This window comes from Lissotriton vulgaris, unplaced genomic scaffold (assembly GCF_964263255.1).
Source record: "Lissotriton vulgaris unplaced genomic scaffold, aLisVul1.2 SCAFFOLD_220, whole genome shotgun sequence".
NCBI lineage: Eukaryota > Metazoa > Chordata > Amphibia > Caudata > Salamandridae > Lissotriton > Lissotriton vulgaris.
The window spans coordinates 1,339,177-1,358,047 of NW_028248788.1; the positions used below are offsets into that span (position 1 = coordinate 1,339,177).

The window sequence follows — 18,871 nt, forward strand, 5'->3', positions numbered from 1 at the left end:
CTGACCTCGGTCTTGTTTTTCCCCCAAAGATAAATCTTACTGCCCTTTTCCTGTCTCTGGCACTTATTTCCTGACCCTTGGTCCTTCTTACTTCTCTCAGTTAAAGTTAAAGTACCCTTTTTACCTTTGACTGCTCCAGGTCTGCCCCACTTGTGTCACTCCTTCTACACAGATCCAACTTACCTGATGCCTCTGGAAATATTCTCCAGTTTCCCTGGAAAACAGAGTAGTTCTGGGTACCGCTTTTGTACCTCCTGTAAACAAAATAATGTAGAGATAGTGAAGTAAATGTATTAGTTTCTTGCAGCTACACAGAGAAAGAGGGCACGGAGCTGTCACAGCAAGAGCAAACCACACACAACATAACTGGTGGGTCGCGCATGCTGGCGCACCGCGCCCCCAGTACCAAACAACTCACAGTTTGTTAAATTTGTACTCTACTGAATAATCCATTAAAGTGGTTAACACCAGCATGCAACGCTTTAAGAAAGCAATAAATAAAAATAACATTAAGCTGAATTATTAACATAAATAAAGGCAAACCACAAATCTATTGATCTATTCCATTGTCGCATGTTACACTTTTTTTTAACATTTAGAGCGCTATGCAGGATGAACACTGTGTTATTTTAGTCAGGAATGTTATTAACAACACATTCTATGCATGGAAGTGATTGTTTTCTTTTTAACACTGTTCGGTCTGATGAAGGCCATAAAGTTTTCTAGCCGAAACATGGACAACAATTTTCTTGTAAGTCTTGCAGCAAAATTATGGGGATTGAAGAATACATAGCCCATCTGGTATTTATTCACTATCGGTGATTATGCTTAATAATGTTTAAAAAGGGAAAATAGTTTACTGCTATGCCTATTATGGAAATTGCTAATGAATACATGTTTTTACTTTTCCAAAAATCCCTGCCCTAACTGCTGGTGGATGTTACTTTTGTCTTCGGTTTTGCAGATAGCATCTATTAGACTTTCCCATGATGTGAATAATTCTGCCGTCCACTGATGGAGTCAGTCCATCAACTTGATCCTTTAGAGAAAAATGAAGATGTAGAACTTAATGACACAACGCCGCTTTCTTCCAAGTGATTTCCAGAGTGTGGAAATATATATTAATATTACTAATCACGTTTGCAATCTTTCAATCTCACTGCTGAGTTTCTCAATAGGTTGAGCTGCCAAACCACTGCTATTGTTAAGTAACCTTTTCGTTTGACAGCATGAATCTCATTATAGGGTCACCTGGGGTGCCCCCTCATCGTCTTCCTAATACGCGTTTGGGTGTGCAATGCTTAGTGCAGTGTGACGCACTACACGCTCTTGAGGCGCCTGCATCATTTGTTTGTTTGAATGTGATACTCTTGTAACTTCAAGCCATTTGTCATCTAGAGTGTAGCTGGTTTGAACCCTATATCCCTGAGAACGACAGCCCGCTTGGTTGACGTTGTTGGCCTAAAGCTGCTTGGAAATAATTTGTGTAACCCAATTTCTTTTCTAAGTGAAGTGAGTGGAATAAAAGCTATTTTGAGAGTTATCTCTGTAATCAGAGAGCTGTGCAATGGATAGAGCATAGTGGCTTTAATCCAGTCAGAGCTCTGTTTAGATACTACGCTGATGGTTGCTTACGCATTGTGAGGTTAGTCTCTTGCGGCCACCCAACAAGGCTCTTTTGTCCTCTGTACCCCTAGTGTGCAGCCCAGTATGGCAAGTCTACCTTCCCTGATGCAGTTCCATCGATGCCGAGACAGAGACCCTCAATGGTGATTAGCCGCGCTATACAAATCCTGATTGGTTGATTGAGAGCAGTACGAAGAGCTGACCAGAGGCTTCGTGCATTCAGATGCGGAAGGAGCACTCCTCGTACTGACCGACACTTATAGTGTCTTCCGAGTTAGAAATAATGAAACCCTTGCGGTTCCTGATGGACTCCGAAAAATACTGTGGCATAAGCCGTAGAGCACGATGCAATGAAGGCAGGTTTAGAATATTGAGTTCGCAGTTACGCGCAGACGAATAAAGACGTGTTATACTAAGCTCCATGTGTGGCGTAGTCCTTTGCGGGTACCCAGGCTGGGGAGGACGTACAACAGTGCACTCGGGATATGGCTGGGCATTCTTGCCGCCTGGATTGTTCTGGCATCTTGTGATCTCTCGGAGCAGTGTTCCTCTAGTCGCTAGGAGCAAGGAACATAAAGGACGGAGGAAAGCTAAAGATACCAGTGACGTGGAAAGGATGCCCAACCTGGGCGCCTTCACTTGTCAAACGAAAGCTACGAGTTCCTGCAAAGTACGATGCCAAAGCTTGTAAGAGCCATTTCCATGATTGAGGTTTGTCCGCAGGATGTTATCCGAGGTGCTCAATCCATGAAGCAGAAGTGTCCTTTACTGGAGGCTCTAATGTCTATCTATACCACCACAGTGCCAAAGGAGCTCGCACGAGTTGGGAAGTTCTTTGTGGTAGCTAGAAAGACTCTTTGCGAAAGGCAAGAACAAACGACAATAGCAAAATAACATACTAGCCACACATCTCCTGCCGGTGTGCACTACAACTCTACTATCATTACTGTATCACTTTGCGTTATGCCTTACCTTTCAGATGTACTTATAACATTGCACTGATTCACGACGTAAAAGCCATCAGCTGTTTTTATAATCCTTTTAGTTTTCCTCTTTTTAACCCAACCAAACGTTTTTTGTTTCTTTTAAAATTATGAATGTAATATGTATCGCATTTGTAAATGATTTTAGGTAATCATACAATAAAGAATTCATACCTGAAGGAAAAAAAATGTGTCCTTTACTGTTTGAAACGTATATAAAGGAGGTCATCATGAGAGAAAGATGTGTCTTGACGCGTGTGTTCCTTGTTTTCCATTGTGTTCTTCGCTCTTTGCTGAACCCTCTTGTCTCCAGCTATTGAGACTCACTGTCGCAAAGGACCGCTTGGTCTCCAGCTAATGAGAGTCACTGTCGCGGAGGACCGCTTGGTCTCCAGCTAATGAGACTCACTGTCGCGGAGGACCGCTTGGTCTCCAGCTAATGAGACTCACTGTCGCGGAGGACCGCTTGGTCTCCAGCTAATGAGACTCACTGTCGCGGAGGACCGCTTGGTCTCCAGCTAATGAGACTCACTGTCGCGGAGGACCCCTTGGTCTCCAGCTAATGAGACTCACTGTCGCGGAGGACCGCTTGGTCTCCAGCTAATGAGACTCACTGTCGCGGAGGACCGCTTGGTCTCCAGCTAATGAGACTCACTGTCGCGGAGGACCGCTTGGTCTCCAGCTAATGAGACTCACTGTCGCGGAGGACCGCTTGGTCTCCAGCTAATGAGACTCACTGTCGCGGAGGACCCCTTGGTCTCCAGCTAATGAGACTCACTGTCGCGGAGGACCGCCTGGTCTCCGGCTAATGAGACTCACTGTCGCGGAGGCCCGCTTGGTCTCCAGCTAATGAGACTCACTGTCGCGGAGGCCCCCTTGGTCTCCAGCTAATGAGACTCACTGTCGCGGAGGACCGCCTGGTCTCCGGCTAATGAGACTCACTGTCGCGGAGGCCCGCTTGGTCTCCAGCTAATGAGACTCACTGTCGCGGAGGCCCCCTTGGTCTCCAGCTAATGAGACTCACTGTCGCGGAGGACCGCCTGGTCTCCGGCTAATGAGACTCACTGTCGCGGAGGCCCGCTTGGTCTCCAGCTAATGAGACTCACTGTCGCGGAGGACCGCTTGGTCTCCAGCTAATGAGACTCACTGTCGCGGAGGACCGCCTGGTCTCCAGCCAATGAGACTCACTGCCGGGGAGGACCGCCTGGTCTCCAGCCAATGAGACTCACTGTCGCGGAGGAACACCTGGTCTCCAGCCAATGAGACTCAATGTCGCGGAGGACCGCTTGGTCGCCAGCCAATGAGACTCACTGTCGCAGAGGACCGCCTGATCTCCAACCAATGAGACTCACTGTTGCAGGGGATTGCTTGGTCTCCAGCCAATGAGACTCACTGTCGCGGAGGACCGCTTGGTCTCCAGCCAATAAGACTCACTGTCGCGGAGGACCGCTTGGTCTCCAGCCAATAAGACTCACTGTCGCCGAGGACCGCTTGGTCACCAGCCAATAAGACTCACTGTTGCGGAGGACCGCCTGGTCTCCAGCCAATGAGACTCACTGTCAAGGAGGACTGGCTGGGTGGCCATGGTGGGAATAGTTGTGCAAAAACCCAGTGTCATTCATCACCAGTGCATGCCCCTTAAATGCCCGCTGTTAGTGTCAGAGGCACAGATTGGCATTTTCCCTCCATCATAGAAACAGGATTTATTTACTTACTTTACTACTGACCACGTCACTGCTGGCTTCAAAGCACGTTTCAGGGAACAAATGGATAAGAGGGAGGCACCGTTCCTGTAAATAAGTCCCACCCAAACCCTCTGTCAAGAGGTCCAGCCGTAGCCCCACGCTGATGTCAAACCACGGGACATGAAGTCCAGAGCCCCGCTGTCAAGGAGAGTCCAGTCGAAGCCCCACACTGATGTCAAAGCCCGGGACATGAAGTCCAGAGCCCCGCTGTCAAGGAGAGTCCAGTCGTAGCCCCACGCTGATGTCATAGCCCCGGACATGAAGTCCAGAGCCCGCTGTCAAGGAGAGTCCAGTCGTAGCCCCACGCTGATGTCAAAGCCCCGGACATGAAGTCCAGAGCCCCGCTGTCAAGGAGAGTCCAGTCGTAGCCCCACGCTGATGTCAAAGCCCCGGACATGAAGTCCAGAGCCCGGCTGTCAAGGAGAGTCGAGTCGTAGCCCCACGCTGATGTCAAAGCCCGGGACATGAAGTCCAGAGCCCCGCTGTCAAGGAGAGTCCAACCGTAGCCCCACGCTGATGTCAAAGCCCCGGACATGAAGTCCAGAGCCCGCTGTCAAGGAGAGTCCAGTCATAGCCCCACACTGCTGTCAAAGCCCGGGACATGAAGTCCAGAGCCCCGCTGTCAAGGAGAGTCCAGTCGTACCCCACGCTGATGTCAAAGCCCGGGACATGAAGTCCAGAGCCCCGCTGTCAAGGACAGTCCAGCCGTAGCCCCACACTGATGTCAAAGCCCCGTACATGAAGTCCAGAGCCCGCTGTCAAGGAGAGTCCAGTCGTAGCCCCACGCTGATGTCATAGCCCCGGACATGAAGTCCAGAGCCCGCTGTCAAGGAGAGTCCAGTCGTAGCCCCACGCTGATGTCAAAGCCCCGGACATGAAGTCCAGAGCCCCGCTGTCAAGGAGAGTCCAGTCGTAGCCCCACGCTGATGTCAAAGCCCCGGACATGAAGTCCAGAGCCCGGCTGTCAAGGAGAGTCGAGTCGTAGCCCCACGCTGATGTCAAAGCCCGGGACATGAAGTCCAGAGCCCCGCTGTCAAGGAGAGTCCAACCGTAGCCCCACGCTGATGTCAAAGCCCCGGACATGAAGTCCAGAGCCCGCTGTCAAGGAGAGTCCAGTCATAGCCCCACACTGCTGTCAAAGCCCGGGACATGAAGTCCAGAGCCCCGCTGTCAAGGAGAGTCCAGTCGTACCCCACGCTGATGTCAAAGCCCCGGACATGAAGTCCAGAGCCCCGCTGTCAAGGAGAGTCTAGTCGTAGCCCCACACTGATGTCAAAGCCAGAGACATGAACTCCAGAGCCCGCTGTCAAGGAGAGTCCAGTCGTAGCCCCACACTGATGTCAAAGCCAGAGACATGAACTCCAGAGCCCGCTGTCAAGGAGAGTCCAGTCTTAGCCCCACACTGATGTCAAAGCCAGAGACATGAACTCCAGAGCCCGCTGTCAAGGAGAGTCCAGTCGTAGCCCCACACTGATGTCAAAGCCAGAGACATGAAGTCCAGAGCCCCGCTGTCAATGAGAGTCCAGTCGTAGCCCCAGACTGATGTCAAAGCCCGAACATGAAGTCCAGAGCCCCGCTGTCAAGGAGAGTCCAGCCGTAGCCCCACGCTGATGTCAAAGCCCCGGACATGAAGTCCAGAGCCCGCTGTCAAGGAGAGTCCAGTCGTAGCCCCACACTGATGTCAAAGCCCGGGACATGAAGTCCAGAGCCCCGCTGTCAAGGAGAGTCCAGTCGTAGCCCCATGCTGATGTCAAAGCCCAGAAGTCCAGAGCCCCGCTGTCAAGGAGAGTCCAGTCGTAGCCCCACACTGATGTCAAAGCCCGGGACATGAAGTCCAGAGCCCCGCAGTCAAGGAGAGTCCAGCCGTAGCCCCACGCTGATGTCAAAGCCCCGGACATGAAGTCCAGAGCCCCGCTGTCAAGGAGAGTCCAGCCGTAGCCCCACGCTGATGTCAAAGCCCCGGACATGAAGTCCAGAGCCCCGCTGTCAAGGAGAGTCCAGTCGTAGCCCCACACTGAAGTCAAAGCCTGGACATGAAGTCCAGAGCCCGCTGTCAAGGAGAGTCCAGTCGTAGCCCCATGCTGATGTCAAAGCCCAGAAGTCCAGAGCCCCGCTGTCAAGGAGAGTCCAGTCGTAGCCCCACACTGCTGTCAAAGCCCGGGACATGAAGTCCAGAGCCCCGCTGTCAAGGAGAGTCCAGTCGTACCCCACGCTGATGTCAAAGCCCCGGACATGAAGTCCAGAGCCCCGCTGTCAAGGGGAGGCCAGTCGTACCCAACGCTGACGGCAAAGCCCGGACATGAAGTCCAGAGCCCCGCTGTCAAGGAGAGTCCAGCCATAGCCCCACACTGCTGTCAAAGCCCGGGACATGAAGTCCAGAGCCCCGCTGTCAAGGAGAGTCCAGTCGTACCCCACGCTGATGTCAAAGCCCCGGACATGAAGTCCAGAGCCCCGCTGTCAAGGGGAGGCCAGTCGTACCCAACGCTGACGGCAAAGCCCGGACATGAAGTCCAGAGCCCCGCTGTCAAGGAGAGTCCAGCCGTAGCCCCACACTGCTGTCAAAGCCCCGGACATGAAGTTGAGAGCCCCGCAGTCAAGGAGAGTCCAGCCGTAGCCCCACACTGATGTCAAAGCCCGAACATGAAGTCCAGAGCCCCGCTGTCAATGAGAGTCCAGTCGTAGCCCCACGCTGATGTCAAAGCCCCGGACATGAGGTCAAGAGCTCCGCTGTCAAGGAGAGTCTAGTCGTAGCCCCACGCTGATGTCAAAGCCCGGACATGAAGTCCAGAGCCCCGCTGTCAAGGAGAGTCCAGTCGTAGCCCCACGCTGATGTCAAAGCTCGGACATGAAGTTCAGAGCCCCGCTGTCAAGGAGAGTCCAGTCGTAGCCCCACAATGATGTCAAAGCCCGAACATGAAGTCCAGAGCCCCGCTGTCAATGAGAGTCCAGTCGTAGCCCCACGCTGATGTCAAAGCCCCGGACATGAGGTCAAGAGCTCCGCTGTCAAGGAGAGTCCAGTCGTAGCCCCACGCTGATGTCAAAGCCCGGACATGAAGTCCAGAGCCCCGCTGTCAAGGAGAGTCCAGTCGTAGCCCCACGCTGATGTCAAAGCTCGGACATGAAGTTCAGAGCCCCGCTGTCAAGGAGAGTCCAGTCGTACCCCACGCTGATGTCAAAGCCCCGGACATGAAGTCCAGAGCCCGCTGTCAAGGAGAGTCCAGTCGTACCCTATGCTGATGTCAAAGCTCGGACATGAAGTCCAGAGCCCCACTGTCAAGGAGAGTCCAGTCGTAGCCCCACACTGATGTAAAAGCCCGGACATGAAGTCCAGAGCCCCGCTGTCAATGAGAGTCCAGCCGTAGCCCCACACTGATGTCAAAGCCATGGACATGAAGTCCAGAGACCGGCTGTCAAGGAGAGTCGAGTCGTAGCCCCACGCTGATGTCAAAGCCAGAGACATGAAGTCCAGAGCCCCGCTGTCAAGGAGAGTCCAGTCATAGCCCCACACTAATGTCAAAGCCACGGACATGAAGTCCAGAGCCCCGCTCTCAAGGAGAGTCCAGTCATAGCCCCACGCTGATGTCGAAGCCACGGACATGAAGTCCAGAGCCCCGCTGTCAAGGAGAGTCCAGCCGTAGCCCCACGCTGATGTCAAAGCCACGGACATGAAGTCCAGAGCCCCGCTCTCAAGGAGAGTCCAGCCGTAGCCCCAACTGATGTCAAAGCCACGGACATGAAGTCCAGAGCCCCGCTCTCAAGGAGAGTCCAGTCGTACCCCACGCTGATGTCAAAGACGAGGACATGAAGTCCAGAGCCCGCTGTCAGGAGAGTCCAGACGTAGCCCCACGCTGATATTAAAGCCCCGGACATAAAGTCCAGAGCCCCGCTGTCAAGGAGAGTCCAGTCGTAGCCCCACACTGATGTCAAAGCCAGAGACATGAACTCCAGAGCCCCGCTGTCAAGGAGAGTCCAGTCGTAGCCCCAGACTGATGTCAAAGCCCCGGATATGAAGCCCAGAGCCCCGCGGTCAAGGAGAGTCCAGCCGTAGCCCCACACTGATGTCAAAGCCCGGGACATGAAGTCCAGAGCCCCGCTGTCAAGGAGATTCCAGTCGTAGCCCCACGCTGATGTCAAAGCCCGAACATGAAGTCCAGAGCCCCGCGGTCAAGGAGAGTCCAGTCGTAGCCCCACGCTGATGTCAAAGCCCCGGGCATGAAGTCCAGAGCCCGCTGTCAAGGAGAGTCCAGTCGTAGCCCCACACTGATGTCAAAGCCAGAGACATGAAGTCCAGAGCCCCGCTATCAAGGAGAGTCCAGTCGTCGCCCCACACTGATGTCAAAGCCCCGTACATGAAGTCCAGAGCCCCGCTGTCAAGGAGAGTCCAGTCGTAGCCCCACGCTGATGTCAAAGCCCCGGACATGAAGTCCAGAGCCCCGCTGTCAAGGAGAGTCCAGTCGTAGCCCCACGCTGATGTCAAAGCCCCGGACATGAAGTCCAGAGCCCGGCTGTCAAGGAGAGTCGAGTCGTAGCCCCACGCTGATGTCAAAGCCCGGGACATGAAGTCCAGAGCCCCGCTGTCAAGGAGAGTCCAACCGTAGCCCCACGCTGATGTCAAAGCCCCGGACATGAAGTCCAGAGCCCGCTGTCAAGGAGAGTCCAGTCATAGCCCCACACTGCTGTCAAAGCCCGGGACATGAAGTCCAGAGCCCCGCTGTCAAGGAGAGTCCAGTCGTACCCCACGCTGATGTCAAAGCCCCGGACATGAAGTCCAGAGCCCCGCTGTCAAGGAGAGTCTAGTCGTAGCCCCACACTGATGTCAAAGCCAGAGACATGAACTCCAGAGCCCGCTGTCAAGGAGAGTCCAGTCGTAGCCCCACACTGATGTCACAGCCAGAGACATGAACTCCAGAGCCCGCTGTCAAGGAGAGTCCAGTCTTAGCCCCACACTGATGTCAAAGCCAGAGACATGAACTCCAGAGCCCGCTGTCAAGGAGAGTCCAGTCGTAGCCCCACACTGATGTCAAAGCCAGAGACATGAAGTCCAGAGCCCCGCTGTCAATGAGAGTCCAGTCGTAGCCCCAGACTGATGTCAAAGCCCGAACATGAAGTCCAGAGCCCCGCTGTCAAGGAGAGTCCAGCCGTAGCCCCACGCTGATGTCAAAGCCCCGGACATGAAGTCCAGAGCCCGCTGTCAAGGAGAGTCCAGTCGTAGCCCCACACTGATGTCAAAGCCCGGGACATGAAGTCCAGAGCCCCGCTGTCAAGGAGAGTCCAGTCGTAGCCCCATGCTGATGTCAAAGCCCAGAAGTCCAGAGCCCCGCTGTCAAGGAGAGTCCAGCCGTAGCCCCACGCTGATGTCAAAGCCCCGGACATGAAGTCCAGAGCCCCGCTGTCAAGGAGAGTCCAGTCGTAGCCCCACACTGATGTCAAAGCCCGGGACATGAAGTCCAGAGCCCCGCTGTCAAGGAGAGTCCAGTCGTAGCCCCATGCTGATGTCAAAGCCCAGAAGTCCAGAGCCCCGCTGTCAAGGAGAGTCCAGCCGTAGCCCCACGCTGATGTCAAAGCCCCGGACATGAAGTCCAGAGCCCCGCTGTCAAGGAGAGTCCAGTCGTAGCCCCACACTGAAGTCAAAGCCTGGACATGAAGTATAGAGCCCCGCTGTCAAGGAGAGTCCAGCCGTAGCTCCACACTGCTGTCAAAGCCCGGGACATGAAGTCCAGAGCCCCGCTGTCAAGGAGAGTCCAGTCGTACCCCACGCTGATGTCAAAGCCCCGGACATGAAGTCCAGAGCCCCGCTGTCAAGGGGAGGCCAGTCGTACCCAACGCTGACGGCAAAGCCCGGACATGAAGTCCAGAGCCCCGCTGTCAAGGAGAGTCCAGCCGTAGCCCCACACTGCTGTCAAAGCCCCGGACATGAAGTTGAGAGCCCCGCAGTCAAGGAGAGTCCAGCCGTAGCCCCACACTGATGTCAAAGCCCGAACATGAAGTCCAGAGCCCCGCTGTCAATGAGAGTCCAGTCGTAGCCCCACGCTGATGTCAAAGCCCCGGACATGAGGTCAAGAGCTCCGCTGTCAAGGAGAGTCCAGTCGTAGCCCCACGCTGATGTCAAAGCCCGGACATGAAGTCCAGAGCCTCGCTGTCAAGGAGAGTCCAGTCGTAGCCCCACGCTGATGTCAAAGCTCGGACATGAAGTTCAGAGCCCCGCTGTCAAGGAGAGTCCAGTCGTAGCCCCACAATGATGTCAAAGCCCGAACATGAAGTCCAGAGCCCCGCTGTCAATGAGAGTCCAGTCGTAGCCCCACGCTGATGTCAAAGCCCCGGACATGAGGTCAAGAGCTCCGCTGTCAAGGAGAGTCCAGTCGTAGCCCCACGCTGATGTCAAAGCCCGGACATGAAGTCCAGAGCCCCGCTGTCAAGGAGAGTCCAGTCGTAGCCCCACGCTGATGTCAAAGCTCGGACATGAAGATCAGAGCCCCGCTGTCAAGGAGAGTCCAGTCGTACCCCACGCTGATGTCAAAGCCCCGGACATGAAGTCCAGAGCCCGCTGTCAAGGAGAGTCCAGTCGTACCCTACGCTGATGTCAAAGCTCGGACATGAAGTCCAGAGACCCACTGTCAAGGAGAGTCCAGTCGTAGCCCCACACTGATGTAAAAGCCCGGACATGAAGTCCAGAGCCCGCTGTCAATGAGAGTCCAGCCGTAGCCCCACACTGATGTCAAAGCCACGGACATGAAGTCCAGAGACCGGCTGTCAAGGAGAGTCGAGTCGTAGCCCCACGCTGATGTCAAAGCCAGAGACATGAAGTCCAGAGCCCCGCTGTCAAGGAGAGTCCAGTCATAGCCCCACACTAATGTCAAAGCCACGGACATGAAGTCCAGAGCCCCGCTCTCAAGGAGAGTCCAGTCATAGCCCCACGCTGATGTCGAAGCCACGGACATGAAGTCCAGAGCCCCGCTGTCAAGGAGAGTCCAGCCGTAGCCCCACGCTGATGTCAAAGCCACGGACATGAAGTCCAGAGCCCCGCTCTCAAGGAGAGTCCAGCCGTAGCCCCACACTGATGTCAAAGCCACGGACATGAAGTCCAGAGCCCCGCTCTCAAGGAGAGTCCAGTCGTACCCCACGCTGATGTCAAAGACGAGGACATGAAGTCCAGAGCCCGCTGTCAGGAGAGTCCAGACGTAGCCCCACGCTGATATTAAAGCCCCGGACATAAAGTCCAGAGCCCCGCTGTCAAGGAGAGTCCAGTCGTAGCCCCACACTGATGTCAAAGCCAGAGACATGAACTCCAGAGCCCCGCTGTCAAGGAGAGTCCAGTCGTAGCCCCAGACTGATGTCAAAGCCCCGGATATGAAGCCCAGAGCCCCGCGGTCAAGGAGAGTCCAGCCGTAGCCCCACACTGATGTCAAAGCCCGGGACATGAAGTCCAGAGCCCCACTGTCAAGGAGATTCCAGTCGTAGCCCCACGCTGATGTCAAAGCCTGAACATGAAGTCCAGAGCCCCGCGGTCAAGGAGAGTCTAGTCGTAGCCCCACGCTGATGTTAAAGCCCCGGACATGAAGTCCAGAGCCCCGCTGTCAATGAGAGTCCAGCCGTAGCCCCACACTGATGTTAAAGCCCCAGACATGAAGTCCAGAGCCCCGCTGTCAATGAGAGTCCAGCCGTAGCCCCACGCTGATGTCAAAGCCCCGGACATGAAGTCCAGAGCCCGCTGTCAAGGAGAGTCCAGTCGTAGCCCCACACTGATGTCAAAGCCCGGGACATGAAGTCCAGAGCCCCGCTGTCAAGGAGAGTCCAGTCGTAGCCCCATGCTGATGTCAAAGCCCAGAAGTCCAGAGCCCCGCTGTCAAGGAGAGTCCAGTCGTAGCCCCACACTGATGTCAAAGCCCGGGACATGAAGTCCAGAGCCCCGCAGTCAAGGAGAGTCCAGCCGTAGCCCCACGCTGATGTCAAAGCCCCGGACATGAAGTCCAGAGCCCCGCTGTCAAGGAGAGTCCAGCCGTAGCCCCACGCTGATGTCAAAGCCCCGGACATGAAGTCCAGAGCCCCGCTGTCAAGGAGAGTCCAGTCGTAGCCCCACACTGAAGTCAAAGCCTGGACATGAAGTATAGAGCCCCGCTGTCAAGGAGAGTCCAGCCGTAGCTCCACACTGATGTCAAAGCCCCGGACATGAAGTCCAGAGCCCGCTGTCAAGGAGAGTCCAGTCGTAGCCCCATGCTGATGTCAAAGCCCAGAAGTCCAGAGCCCCGCTGTCAAGGAGAGTCCAGTCGTAGCCCCACACTGCTGTCAAAGCCCGGGACATGAAGTCCAGAGCCCCGCTGTCAAGGAGAGTCCAGTCGTACCCCACGCTGATGTCAAAGCCCCGGACATGAAGTCCAGAGCCCCGCTGTCAAGGGGAGGCCAGTCGTACCCAACGCTGACGGCAAAGCCCGGACATGAAGTCCAGAGCCCCGCTGTCAAGGAGAGTCCAGCCGTAGCCCCACACTGCTGTCAAAGCCCCGGACATGAAGTTGAGAGCCCCGCAGTCAAGGAGAGTCCAGCCGTAGCCCCACACTGATGTCAAAGCCCGAACATGAAGTCCAGAGCCCCGCTGCAAATGAGAGTCCAGTCGTAGCCCCACGCTGATGTCAAAGCCCCGGACATGAGGTCAAGAGCTCCGCTGTCAAGGAGAGTCCAGTCGTAGCCCCACGCTGATGTCAAAGCCCGGACATGAAGTCCAGAGCCTCGCTGTCAAGGAGAGTCCAGTCGTAGCCCCACGCTGATGTCAAAGCTCGGACATGAAGTTCAGAGCCCCGCTGTCAAGGAGAGTCCAGTCGTAGCCCCACAATGATGTCAAAGCCCGAACATGAAGTCCAGAGCCCCGCTGTCAATGAGAGTCCAGTCGTAGCCCCACGCTGATGTCAAAGCCCCGGACATGAGGTCAAGAGCTCCGCTGTCAAGGAGAGTCCAGTCGTAGCCCCACGCTGATGTCAAAGCCCGGACATGAAGTCCAGAGCCCCGCTGTCAAGGAGAGTCCAGTCGTAGCCCCACGCTGATGTCAAAGCTCGGACATGAAGATCAGAGCCCCGCTGTCAAGGAGAGTCCAGTCGTACCCCACGCTGATGTCAAAGCCCCGGACATGAAGTCCAGAGCCCGCTGTCAAGGAGAGTCCAGTCGTACCCTACGCTGATGTCAAAGCTCGGACATGAAGTCCAGAGACCCACTGTCAAGGAGAGTCCAGTCGTAGCCCCACACTGATGTAAAAGCCCGGACATGAAGTCCAGAGCCCGCTGTCAATGAGAGTCCAGCCGTAGCCCCACACTGATGTCAAAGCCACGGACATGAAGTCCAGAGACCGGCTGTCAAGGAGAGTCGAGTCGTAGCCCCACGCTGATGTCAAAGCCAGAGACATGAAGTCCAGAGCCCCGCTGTCAAGGAGAGTCCAGTCATAGCCCCACACTAATGTCAAAGCCACGGACATGAAGTCCAGAGCCCCGCTCTCAAGGAGAGTCCAGTCATAGCCCCACGCTGATGTCGAAGCCACGGACATGAAGTCCAGAGCCCCGCTGTCAAGGAGAGTCCAGCCGTAGCCCCACGCTGATGTCAAAGCCACGGACATGAAGTCCAGAGCCCCGCTTTCAAGGAGAGTCCAGCCGTAGCCCCACACTGATGTCAAAGCCACGGACATGAAGTCCAGAGCCCCGCTCTCAAGGAGAGTCCAGTCGTACCCCACGCTGATGTCAAAGACGAGGACATGAAGTCCAGAGCCCGCTGTCAGGAGAGTCCAGACGTAGCCCCACGCTGATATTAAAGCCCCGGACATAAAGTCCAGAGCCCCGCTGTCAAGGAGAGTCCAGTCGTAGCCCCACACTGATGTCAAAGCCAGAGACATGAACTCCAGAGCCCCGCTGTCAAGGAGAGTCCAGTCGTAGCCCCAGACTGATGTCAAAGCCCCGGATATGAAGCCCAGAGCCCCGCGGTCAAGGAGAGTCCAGCCGTAGCCCCACACTGATGTCAAAGCCCGGGACATGAAGTCCAGAGCCCCGCTGTCAAGGAGATTCCAGTCGTAGCCCCACGCTGATGTCAAAGCCCGAACATGAAGTCCAGAGCCCCGCGGTCAAGGAGAGTCCAGTCGTAGCCCCACGCTGATGTCAAAGCCCCGGGCATGAAGTCCAGAGCCCGCTGTCAAGGAGAGTCCAGTCGTAGCCCCACACTGATGTCAAAGCCAGAGACATGAAGTCCAGAGCCCCGCTATCAAGGAGAGTCCAGTCGTCGCCCCACACTGATGTCAAAGCCCCGTACATGAAGTCCAGAGCCCCGCTGTCAAGGAGAGTCCAGTCGTAGCCCCACACTGATGTCAAAGCCCCGGACATGAAGTCCAGAGCCCCGCTGTCAAGGAGAGTCCAGTCGTAGCCCCACGCTGATGTCAAAGCCCCGGACATGAAGTCCAGAGCCCCGCTGTCAAGGAGAGTCCAGTCGTAGCCCCACGCTGATGTCAAAGCCCCGGACATGAAGTCCAGAGCCCGGCTGTCAAGGAGAGTCGAGTCGTAGCCCCACGCTGATGTCAAAGCCCGGGACATGAAGTCCAGAGCCCCGCTGTCAAGGAGAGTCCAACCGTAGCCCCACGCTGATGTCAAAGCCCCGGACATGAAGTCCAGAGCCCGCTGTCAAGGAGAGTCCAGTCATAGCCCCACACTGCTGTCAAAGCCCGGGACATGAAGTCCAGAGCCCCGCTGTCAAGGAGAGTCCAGTCGTACCCCACGCTGATGTCAAAGCCCCGGACATGAAGTCCAGAGCCCCGCTGTCAAGGAGAGTCTAGTCGTAGCCCCACACTGATGTCAAAGCCAGAGACATGAACTCCAGAGCCCGCTGTCAAGGAGAGTCCAGTCGTAGCCCCACACTGATGTCACAGCCAGAGACATGAACTCCAGAGCCCGCTGTCAAGGAGAGTCCAGTCTTAGCCCCACACTGATGTCAAAGCCAGAGACATGAACTCCAGAGCCCGCTGTCAAGGAGAGTCCAGTCGTAGCCCCACGCTGATGTCAAAGCTCGGACATGAAGTTCAGAGCCCCGCTGTCAAGGAGAGTCCAGTCGTAGCCCCAGACTGATGTCAAAGCCCGAACATGAAGTCCAGAGCCCCGCTGTCAAGGAGAGTCCAGCCGTAGCCCCACGCTGATGTCAAAGCCCCGGACATGAAGTCCAGAGCCCGCTGTCAAGGAGAGTCCAGTCGTAGCCCCACACTGATGTCAAAGCCCGGGACATGAAGTCCAGAGCCCCGCTGTCAAGGAGAGTCCAGTCGTAGCCCCATGCTGATGTCAAAGCCCAGAAGTCCAGAGCCCCGCTGTCAAGGAGAGTCCAGCCGTAGCCCCACGCTGATGTCAAAGCCCCGGACATGAAGTCCAGAGCCCCGCTGTCAAGGAGAGTCCAGTCGTAGCCCCACACTGATGTCAAAGCCCGGGACATGAAGTCCAGAGCCCCGCTGTCAAGGAGAGTCCAGTCGTAGCCCCATGCTGATGTCAAAGCCCAGAAGTCCAGAGCCCCGCTGTCAAGGAGAGTCCAGCCGTAGCCCCACGCTGATGTCAAAGCCCCGGACATGAAGTCCAGAGCCCCGCTGTCAAGGAGAGTCCAGTCGTAGCCCCACACTGAAGTCAAAGCCTGGACATGAAGTATAGAGCCCCGCTGTCAAGGAGAGTCCAGCCGTAGCTCCACACTGCTGTCAAAGCCCGGGACATGAAGTCCAGAGCCCCGCTGTCAAGGAGAGTCCAGTCGTACCCCACGCTGATGTCAAAGCCCCGGACATGAAGTCCAGAGCCCCGCTGTCAAGGGGAGGCCAGTCGTACCCAACGCTGACGGCAAAGCCCGGACATGAAGTCCAGAGCCCCGCTGTCAAGGAGAGTCCAGCCGTAGCCCCACACTGCTGTCAAAGCCCCGGACATGAAGTTGAGAGCCCCGCAGTCAAGGAGAGTCCAGCCGTAGCCCCACACTGATGTCAAAGCCCGAACATGAAGTCCAGAGCCCCGCTGTCAATGAGAGTCCAGTCGTAGCCCCACGCTGATGTCAAAGCCCCGGACATGAGGTCAAGAGCTCCGCTGTCAAGGAGAGTCCAGTCGTAGCCCCACGCTGATGTCAAAGCCCGGACATGAAGTCCAGAGCCTCGCTGTCAAGGAGAGTCCAGTCGTAGCCCCACGCTGATGTCAAAGCTCGGACATGAAGTTCAGAGCCCCGCTGTCAAGGAGAGTCCAGTCGTAGCCCCACAATGATGTCAAAGCCCGAACATGAAGTCCAGAGCCCCGCTGTCAATGAGAGTCCAGTCGTAGCCCCACGCTGATGTCAAAGCCCCGGACATGAGGTCAAGAGCTCCGCTGTCAAGGAGAGTCCAGTCGTAGCCCCACGCTGATGTCAAAGCCCGGACATGAAGTCCAGAGCCCCGCTGTCAAGGAGAGTCCAGTCGTAGCCCCACGCTGATGTCAAAGCTCGGACATGAAGATCAGAGCCCCGCTGTCAAGGAGAGTCCAGTCGTACCCCACGCTGATGTCAAAGCCCCGGACATGAAGTCCAGAGCCCGCTGTCAAGGAGAGTCCAGTCGTACCCTACGCTGATGTCAAAGCTCGGACATGAAGTCCAGAGACCCACTGTCAAGGAGAGTCCAGTCGTAGCCCCACACTGATGTAAAAGCCCGGACATGAAGTCCAGAGCCCGCTGTCAATGAGAGTCCAGCCGTAGCCCCACACTGATGTCAAAGCCACGGACATGAAGTCCAGAGACCGGCTGTCAAGGAGAGTCGAGTCGTAGCCCCACGCTGATGTCAAAGCCAGAGACATGAAGTCCAGAGCCCCGCTGTCAAGGAGAGTCCAGTCATAGCCCCACACTAATGTCAAAGCCACGGACATGAAGTCCAGAGCCCCGCTCTCAAGGAGAGTCCAGTCATAGCCCCACGCTGATGTCGAAGCCACGGACATGAAGTCCAGAGCCCCGCTGTCAAGGAGAGTCCAGCCGTAGCCCCACGCTGATGTCAAAGCCACGGACATGAAGTCCAGAGCCCCGCTCTCAAGGAGAGTCCAGCCGTAGCCCCACACTGATGTCAAAGCCACGGACATGAAGTCCAGAGCCCCGCTCTCAAGGAGAGTCCAGTCGTACCCCACGCTGATGTCAAAGACGAGGACATGAAGTCCAGAGCCCGCTGTCAGGAGAGTCCAGACGTAGCCCCACGCTGATATTAAAGCCCCGGACATAAAGTCCAGAGCCCCGCTGTCAAGGAGAGTCCAGTCGTAGCCCCACACTGATGTCAAAGCCAGAGACATGAACTCCAGAGCCCCGCTGTCAAGGAGAGTCCAGTCGTAGCCCCAGACTGATGTCAAAGCCCCGGATATGAAGCCCAGAGCCCCGCGGTCAAGGAGAGTCCAGCCGTAGCCCCACACTGATGTCAAAGCCCGGGACATGAAGTCCAGAGCCCCACTGTCAAGGAGATTCCAGTCGTAGCCCCACGCTGATGTCAAAGCCTGAACATGAAGTCCAGAGCCCCGCGGTCAAGGAGAGTCTAGTCGTAGCCCCACGCTGATGTTAAAGCCCCGGACATGAAGTCCAGAGCCCCGCTGTCAATGAGAGTCCAGCCGTAGCCCCACACTGATGTTAAAGCCCCGGACATGAAGTCCAGAGCCCCGCTGTCAATGAGAGTCCAGCCGTAGCCCCACGCTGATGTCAAAGCCCCGGACATGAAGTCCAGAGCCCGCTGTCAAGGAGAGTCCAGTCGTAGCCCCACACTGATGTCAAAGCCCGGGACATGAAGTCCAGAGCCCCGCTGTCAAGGAGAGTCCAGTCGTAGCCCCATGCTGATGTCAAAGCCCAGAAGTCCAGAGCCCCGCTGTCAAGGAGAGTCCAGTCGTAGCCCCACACTGATGTCAAAGCCCGAGACATGAAGTCCAGAGCCCCGCAGTCAAGGAGAGTCCAGCCGTAGCCCCACGCTGATGTCAAAGCCCCGGACATGAAGTCCAGAGCCCCGCTGTCAAGGAGAGTCCAGCCGTAGCCCCACGCTGATGTCAAAGCCCCGGACATGAAGTCCAGAGCCCCGCTGTCAAGGAGAGTCCAGTCGTAGCCCCACACTGAAGTCAAAGCCTGGACATGAAGTATAGAGCCCCGCTGTCAAGGAGAGTCCAGCCGTAGCTCCACACTGATGTCAAAGCCCCGGACATGAAGTCCAGAGCCCGCTGTCAAGGAGAGTCCAGTCGTAGCCCCATGCTGATGTCAAAGCCCAGAAGTCCAGAGCCCCGCTGTCAAGGAGAGTCCAGTCGTAGCCCCACACTGCTGTCAAAGCCCGGGACATGAAGTCCAGAGCCCCGCTGTCAAGGAGAGTCCAGTCGTACCCCACGCTGATGTCAAAGCCCCGGACATGAAGTCCAGAGCCCCGCTGTCAAGGGGAGGCCAGTCGTACCCAACGCTGACGGCAAAGCCCGGACATGAAGTCCAGAGCCCCGCTGTCAAGGAGAGTCCAGCCGTAGCCCCACACTGCTGTCAAAGCCCCGGACATGAAGTTGAGAGCCCCGC

The 18,871-nt window shown here is 56.2% G+C and overlaps 1 protein-coding gene across 2 annotated transcripts in view; it reads right to left on the bottom strand.

The window, feature by feature from the left end:
* Positions 1–18,871, bottom strand: part of LOC147663825 (uncharacterized) — a 227,180-nt gene that overhangs the window by 22,675 nt on the left and 185,634 nt on the right. For both annotated transcript variants that reach the window (XM_086950187.1, XM_086950186.1), the window contains exon 8: positions 184–254. In XM_086950187.1, coding sequence (XP_086806313.1) covers positions 184–254 — 71 coding nt within the window. The remainder of the gene's footprint in view (positions 1–183; positions 255–18,871) is intronic.